This window comes from Mus caroli, chromosome X (assembly GCF_900094665.2).
Source record: "Mus caroli chromosome X, CAROLI_EIJ_v1.1, whole genome shotgun sequence".
NCBI classification, from domain to species: domain Eukaryota; kingdom Metazoa; phylum Chordata; class Mammalia; order Rodentia; family Muridae; genus Mus; species Mus caroli.
The window spans coordinates 14,038,716-14,047,281 of NC_034589.1; the positions used below are offsets into that span (position 1 = coordinate 14,038,716).

The 8,566-nt window shown below is 42.9% G+C and overlaps 1 protein-coding gene across 1 annotated transcript in view; it reads left to right on the forward strand.

Annotated features, from left to right (window-relative positions):
* Positions 1 to 780: 780 nt before the first annotated feature.
* The window catches only part of Araf (A-Raf proto-oncogene, serine/threonine kinase), a 59,866-nt gene continuing 52,080 nt past the window's right edge, over positions 781 to 8,566 (forward strand). The window contains exon 1 of the mRNA XM_029473177.1: positions 781 to 853. Within this exon, the coding sequence (XP_029329037.1) occupies positions 803 to 853 (51 nt within the window). The 5' untranslated portion in view covers positions 781 to 802. The remainder of the gene's footprint in view (positions 854 to 8,566) is intronic.

Here is an 8,566-nt window from a genome sequence, read left to right on the forward strand (position 1 = left end):
AAAAAAGAAAGAGAGAGAGACAAAGAAAGAAACAAAGAAAGAGAAAAAGAAAAAAGAAAAATATAACTAAAAACAAAATTTCTAAGAGAACCTAACTAGCATGTTCAAGGTCCTGGGTAAGAATAAAATATTAAGGAAAAAAAGCAAAAGAAATGAAGGGGCAGATATAATCAAGGGCAGCAATTTATAACAGGGCAAATATATGTAAGGACCAGCCAAGTTAAAACTTAAAAAAAAAAAAAAAGTACCTCAGAAATAAGGATCACTTGTTATTGACCCCTACATGGTGCAGATCTGACTCCATAGACTCCTGGCAGTTTCCCTCCAAAATACACCAAATGAACCAAAGCCCACACTTCAAAGACCTATCACTCACCTTGCAATGAATCCAGGGCTTTTCATGCGCACTCATAGATACACAACACCCTAAAGACCTTGGGTCACTTATTCCAGGTTCCCTTCCCATCCTAGACACTAAATGACTACATCACTAACCCACCAACCCCAGTCAACTCACTGTTACCTTCCCACCAGGGACGTCTGAGAAACTTCAAATCCATTTTCCAACACCCCCAAGTAAAGATTTTTTTAAAAATATTTTATTTTGTTTTATTGGTTGTTTTATTTATTTAAATTTCAAATGTTATTCCCCTTACAAGTTAACCCCCCCTATCCCAGCCCCCTCCCCCCTGATTCTGTGAGTATGCTCCCCAAGCCTCCCACCCCTCCTCACCCCTCCCCTCCCTCCCTTTCCTCCCCTCCCCTCCCGCCTCACCGCCCTTGCATTTCCCTACGCTGGATCATGGAGCCTCCAAAGGACCAAGGGGCTGCCCTCCCACTGAAGCCAGATAAGGTAATCCTCTGCTACATATGCAGCTGGAGCCCTGGCTCCCTCCATGTGTACTCTTTGGTTGGTGGTTTAGTCCCTGGGAGCTTTGGGGATGGGGGGTGGTTGGTTGATAATTGTTCTTTCTGTGGGGTTGCAAACCCCTTCAGCTCTTTCAGTCCTTCCCCTAATTCCTCCGTTGGGGTCCCCGTGCTCAGTCCGATGGTTGGCTGCGTGCATCCGCATCTGTATTGGTTAGGCTCTGGCACAGCCTCTCAGGACCAAGTAAAAATCTTATCTCAGTGCTTAACTAGACCTAAATCTGTTAAACCTAGGCCCCTACACTGCTTGGAGGGAGGGGTCTTTGCATCTCTGGACTCACTGGGCACATGCTCAGTGCCAGCAAGCAAGCTATCGTTCGCCAATAGTAACAGTGCACGTACACTCTATCTGTGTGAGGGTGCTAATCGGAGGAGAGGCGGGCTCTCCGAGGTTCTTCGGTGATTTTCGTCAGACTAGGAAGGTGGCTGGCCCCTAGGGAGAATCTACCAAAACCGCCATCTTGGAAGGATGCGCATTCATGCTCCTGGTTACCCCATTTTCCTTAATAGGGTTTCTCGGGGGCAGGAGATGGCAGACAGCATGGTGTCTGCGTCGCTCTGCCCCAGCCTCTGGGCTTATGTCACCTCATAGAGCAGGCAGGCTAGGAGCTTGACTCAAGTCTCAGGGCGCAGAGGCCCTAAATCCCCCCCATCCTCCCCCCCCCCCCCGCGAGCAGCTCCGGTTTTACCAGATGCTGCTACGCTTCTGCACCCGCAGTTCCTGCTTAAGCCCTCAGAGCCCACCTGGCAGCACCACCGTCAAGAGCTCTGACACTGACTGGGGTCACGAATAAGGAGGGGTTTTATGCCGGACAGGACTAGCATCTGGGCAGTCACCGAACTTGTGTAGTTGCCGGGTGAGGGGTTGGGTGGAGCAGAGGAAAAGAGGAGGGGTCATAGTTTCGGACTTAGGTCAGGATGCTAAAGTCCCTGGCAGTGGGTGTTTCACTATTGTAGGTGATTCCATACTGGAGACCAAAGATCTGTGGAGGAAGTCATGGGGCGTGGGTGACAGCTGTGGCGAGGCTACCTTAGCCTTTTGGGTTTCCGTTCACTGTTCCTAAGCAGTAAGGTTAACGTTTTCTAAAGATCCACTTTTTTAAAAAAGGTATTACTGTAAACTGTTTTGTTTTTCCCCAAAAGTTTGATTTCAAGTGCTAATTTGTAATCTTCTGCCCATCCTTTTTGAACTCTGAATTATTTTGCAGCTTAATGCAAAACTTGCAAAAACGTTTCCAAGATTTCAAAGGGCAAGGGAACTAATGCTTTCTGCAAGGTAGAGAATGAACAGGGTTTTATTAGAAGAAAAAGAAAAGCAGTTACGTGCAGATGTGTTCACTGGTCTTTGGATGCAGAGGGGAAAATGACAGCTATTCCTGATTTGGCCTACTTCAGTTTATGGAGTCTCTGTTCTCAGAATTAATGCCCCAAAGAAAGAATGTAGAGGGAGTATCAGAAATGTTACCGGTTCCTGCCGGGCGTGGTGGCACACACCTTTAATCCCAGCACTCCAGAAGCAGGTGGATTTTTGAGTTCGAGGCCAGCCTGGTCTACAAAGTGAGTTCCAGGACAGCCAGGGCTACACAGAGAAACCCTGTCTCAAAAACAAAAACAAAAATAAGAAAGACTTTGACTGGAAAGAAAAGTTATAAATACAGAACCAATTAGAATCACAATAGCTTTTTTAAAAAAGGATTTATTTATTTGTTTTATGTATGTGAGTATACAGTATGTTCCTGTCTTCAGACACACCAGAAGAGGGCTTTAGATGCTATTACAGATGACTGTGAGCCACCATGTGGTTGCTGGGAATTGAGTGCAGGATCTCTGGAAGAGCAGTCAGTGCTCTTAACCACTGAGCCATCTCTCCAGCCCATAATAGTTTTATTTTGTTGTGGTTTGCAGGAGCATTGGTTTTGAAATGTGACAGCATGGCTGGAAACTTCTGAGAGTGTACAGAAAATAAATTTACTGGTCTAACTTGCCTTTATTCCAGAAGTCGAAGGCACAGCAGACAGATCTCTTGTGAATTTAAGGTCAGCTTGTTCTATAAAGGGAGTTCCAGGATAGTCAAGACTATTATGCAGAAAAACCTTGTCTGGGAAAACAAAAATGACGAATTTTCAAGAACAAAACTCCTTTGAAATTGAATATATCTCAGAGGGATTAATTTCCTGTCAAAATTCACGATTCATTTTACTTTTTTTATATAGTTGCTTCCTACATATTTGATTTATCTCTAATTGCCTCCATCTTTTTTTGTTGTTGTTGTTTGGGTTTGGTTTTTTTTGTTGTTGTTTGTTTGTTTTGGTTTTTGGAGACAGAGTTTCTCTGTGTATCCCTGGCTGTCCTGGAACTCTGTAGACCAGGCTGGCCTCGAACTCAGAAATCTGCCTGCCTCTGCCCTCCAAGTGCTGGGATTAAAGGTATGCACTACCACTGCCTGACTTTTTTTTTTTTAAAATACTGTTTCCATAGCCTATTTATTTATTTATTTATTTATTTATTTATTTATTTATTTATTTATTTATTATGTATAAGTACACTGTAGCTGCCTTTGCCTTCCAAGTGCTGGGATTAAAGGCTTGCGCCACCACTCCCTGTGCAGTCAGTGCTCTTAACCACTGAACCATCTCTCCAGGCTGCATGCCTCCATCTTACTTACTTTTTTTGAGCCAGAGTGTCAGTATGTAGCTCTGGATGGCCTGAAACTCACTATGTAGAGCAGGCTGGCCTCAAACTCATAGAGATCCATCTTCCTCTGCCAGTGTTGAAAGTAAGGTGCGCAACACCATACCTGTTTTCTTTCTTCCTTTCATAAAGCCTTTTCTGTTTGGTTTTGAGATGCTTGCAGATTTCTAAGATGCCATTGAACTAATACAGTAACAAAAGAAATAAGCCTGGCCAAGGCAGGCAGACCTCTGAGGACAGCATGGCCTACAAAGGGGAGTTCCAGAACAGACAGGGCTACGTAGAGAGACCCTGTCTCAAAAGACTAGAAAATAAAGCTAAACAATGGCGTTGGAGAGATGGCTCAGTAGTTAAGAGCACTCACTACTCTTTCAGAGGATCCAAGGTTAGTTACCTGAACACACATTGTGGCTCATAGCCATCTGTAAATCTTACTCCAAGGCATCTGACACCATCTTCTGCTGTCCAAGAGCACCTGGAACACGTGTGGTAAACATACAATCTGTACAGGCAAAATACTCATACACATAAATAAAAAAATAAATCTTTTTTTAAAAAGATTTATTTATTTATTTATTTTACATATATGAGTACATTGTAGCTGTCTTCAGACACAGCAGAAGAGGGCATCAGATTCCATTACAGATGGTTGAGATAATGTGGTTGCTGGGAATTAAACTCAGGACCTCTGGAAGAGCAGTTGGTGCTCTTAACCACTGAGCCATCTCTCCAGTCCATAAAAATAAATCTTAAAAAATATTGTCAATTATCAGATAAGAGAATATGATCTATAGTTGATATGATTGAACAATTAGGAAACTAAACAAACAAACAAACAAACAAAAAACTACACAAAGAAGTAGCCAAAATTGATAAGCAGTTTTAGAAGATTTTTTTTGGCGGGTGTGGGGGGGTATTTCAAGACAGGGTTTCTCTGTATAGCCCTGACTGTCCTGGAACTCACTTTGTAGACCAGGCTGGCCTCGAACTCAGAAATCCACCTGCCTCTGCCTCCCGAGTGCTGGGATTAAAGGTGTGTGCCATCATGCCCGGAGATTTGTTTATTTTCAATGTTTGTGAATGCCTGTATCTGTGTGTCTGCCATGTAGTGCAGATGCCCAAGGCCAGAAGAAGATATCGGATCCCCTGTAGCTAAAGTTGTGAAATTTTGCCAGTAGGCTGACTTGGGGACCTAGGCAGATGCTGGAAATGAAGCCCTTGGCCTTGCACATAATGTTGGCTTCCAGTGGAAGCTGGAAACACTTTATTTTCTGAGTGCTCAGGGAGGCGGCCAGTTCCAGATCTGAACTGTGTCCCAGAAGTTCAACAGTTCTAAAGGATGGGAACACAAAGCAAGGGGAGAGCTGGTAGGGAACTGCAGTGTTATCCAATTGTATCTTGACATTATGGGTTAAGCAAGGGAGTACCATTGGAGACTGGGCCATATTCAGAGTGCCTGGCTTCAAGGTTCTTAATTCATTCTGTTAGACATTCGGTCCAAAGCTCAGAGTGATAAGAAGATAAGTGAGTGAATCAGCTGCATGTAGTTAATTCTAGCATAACAGGCAATTAGTTATATATTTTTACAGCGTATACACCTTAGTTTAGATAAAAGCAATTTCTTTTTTTGTTTTTGTTTTTAATTAATTACCTAATTAACATTTCAAGTGCTGTTCCCCATTCCCCCTCACTAAGACCCTTTCCAACCTCTGAGAGGATGCCTCCCCTGGGTATTTCCCCACTCTAGTACATCAAGTCTTTGCCAAATCATGTATAGCCTCTACCATGGAGAGCAGATAAGGCAGCACTGTTGGGATAACAGCAATTTCTATATTCTTTACCGGTTAACAGACAATAAAAGAAATAATAAGAAATAAAAGAAATAAGAAGGAAACATTTAGAGAAGTGGGATAGGTGTCCGTTCCTAGGCCTGGGAACATGGACTTTTTTGACCCTGCCAGCAAGATGGACACGTTGTCCCTGAGATATCTGGACTCAGACACCTGTTTCCAAAAGAAGCTGTTCAGCTCTAGGGAAGTCTCCAGCTCCCCTAGGACCTGGGACTGAATTTAGTTTTTCCCTATGATTAAATGGAATCTGAAAACAAAATGGTAGTACTTAGAGTAAGTTTCTTTTGCTTGTTCCCAACAATACTAGACTGGCTTTGAACTCACTACAATCCTAGTTTAATCTCTATTATGTTGGAATTAGAGGCATGCCTCACCATACCTGGCTGTTGGATGCTTTTGACCTTTGATTTTATTAAATTAAAGAATTTTTGAGATTGCAATTCAATTATGTTGCTCCTTTCCTTTTCCTTCCTCCAAACCCTTCCATATACCCCTTCCTGCTCTTCACATTCATGGCCTCTTTTTTTATTTGTTTGGTTTTTTTTTGGGGGGGGGCGGGGGAGGAGGGACACTTAGAGCTAGTCTTGTTTTTTTTGTTTGTTTTTCGAGACAGGGTTTCTCTGTGTAGCCCTGGCTGTCCTAGAACTCACTTTGTAGACCAGGCTGGCCTCAAACTCAGAAATCCACCTGCCTCTACCTCTGCCTCCCAAATGCTGGGATTAAAGGTGTGGGCCACCACGCCCAGTTTGTGAGATTTTTTTTTTTTTGAGACAAGGTTTTATGTATCACTTGATAGTTGAAGTTGTTCTTGTATTCCTGATCCTTCTGCCTTGGCCACCATGCCCAGCTGTTGGATACTTTGGGTCTTGAATTTCTTTGGGGGGTGTTGTAGTGATAATTTTGAAAATTTGGTTTCTTTAAAAAATCACAAAAATATTATAAGACTATGTTTTCATTTTAATCTCAGCTGTGGGGATATGGGGCTGCTTCCAACTGACCATAGCAGGTGACTCTGATGCGTCTCATGCTCTAGCAGAGGTATGGTTTTGCCAGAGGCAGGTAGTTTCTGTGATTGTGTGGTATTTGGAATTCTGGGAACTTTTCAGAGGGTATATAAATGCTAGAGCCCCAGTAGGCCTGGTTAGTGGTTGTTCAGGGATTGGTTGCAGTTTGTTAGTACTTGTGCTCAAAGAAGAAACAAAAGGAAAGACATTAGGTTCAGGGATCTCTATCTCTCCCCACCCTCTAATTAATCTTTCCCTCCAATCTAGTGATAGGGGGTGAAACAAGGGTGGAAAAAAGAAGAACCCACAAAATAGGTAAGCCATCTCTAGGGGGGGACTATTGGGGAAGATTTTTTGTTTTGATTTCATTTGAGTTTTGTTTGTTTTGTTTTTGAAATAAGGCCTTTTGTAGCCCAGGCTGAGTTTAGATTTGCTCTCTAGTTCAGGATGACCTTGAACTCCTGGTCTTCCTTTTCTTATCTCCCAGTTTCTGGGATTACAGATGTGTGCCACTACCCAGCAGTGGTGGTGGTCACGCCTATAATACTAGCACTTGGGAGGCAGAGGCAGGTGGATTTCTGAGTTCGAAGCCAGCCTGGTCTACAGAGTTGAGTTCCAGGACAGCCAGGACTACACAGAGAAACCCTGTCTCAAAAAACAAAACAAAACAACAGATGTGTGCCACTGCACCTATTTTTGTGCAGTGCTGGGGATCGAACTCACAGAGATGAGTTTCTTTCCTTTTGTAACTTTTAGGAAAGAACTTTACCAATTGAGGTACATCTCCAGCCTTTCTTTTAAAGATTTGCTTTTCTATTATTTTAATTAACTGTGTATGTGTGTGTGTGCACGTACGTACATGTGTATGTAAGTTCCCTTAGAAGCTAGAAGATCTCTGGAGCAGAGTTATAAACAGTTGTGACGTGCTTGGTGTAGGTATTGAGAACTCAGTCCTCTGCAAGATCAAGTAGATCAAGTGCTCTCAATCACTGAGCCATCTCTCCAGCACCTTCTATGCTTTGTAATATTGCGTTCCTCATTTTCTTTTGATCCCTCTTTATCAACACCTGTAATGGTCATATTTATATAAGCTGTCTCCTGATGTATGAATTATCTAACATGATCCATTGACTTTTTCTACCATATTCCTCTCAAATTGGCCTCAATATCCATGTTTCTACAGTTTGTTTTAGGCAATCTAGAATTTTAAAGTCATGTTTCTCAACAGAGTTCTAGCCTCTACCTGTTTAAAAGATGTATTTTAGATGTTTTTCTCAATAACACTCTTCTCCTGGTGTATAACTGTATTAGTTTCCTATTGTAACTAACACATCACTCCCAAAACTGGTCACTTAAAAGAGAAATTTGACCAGTGAGTGTGTTTGTGCACACCTTTAATCTCAGTACCCAGGAGGCAGAGGAAGACATGGATCTCTGTGAGTTCAGGGCCAGCCTGGTCTACTTCGAAAATTCCAGGCTAACCGGGGTTACATTGTGGGATCCTGCCTAAAAAATCATTCAGAAATTTAAGGTTGGGGATGTAACACTCGCATAGCATGCAGGAGACCATTCAGCCAATCCCTAGCATGCAGAAACAAACACACAAAAAAGAAATTAACGTTGTCATAGCTAGAGTCTATAAATCCAAAATCAATACCAATCAGCCAAGATTAGAACATTGACTGGGCCAGTGTCCCTCTAGGAGCTTTAAGGGAGCTTCTGGTGGCTTCTAGCTTCTGGTGGCTGTTGGATGTCCTTGGTCTGTGAGCACGTAACCATAATCTTTGTCTCTGTAGTCACATTTCTCCTCTTCCATTTGTGCCACCTAGTTCTGCCCCTTTCCGGTGATTTGTATTTAGGACCCAGCTGGATAATTCAGCATAATTTCTCCATCTCAAAATGCTTCATACAGTCACAATTGATCTAGGGATTAAGACATGGATCTCTATTGGGGGCTGTATTACCTCAGTGAGAAAAGAATGTGTATTTCAACATGGGGGAACAGAGCCAAGAAAAGTCAGAAATTAGCTGGGCGTGGTGGCTCACGCCTTTAATCCCAGCACTCCGGAGGCAGAGGCAGGTGGATTTCTGAGT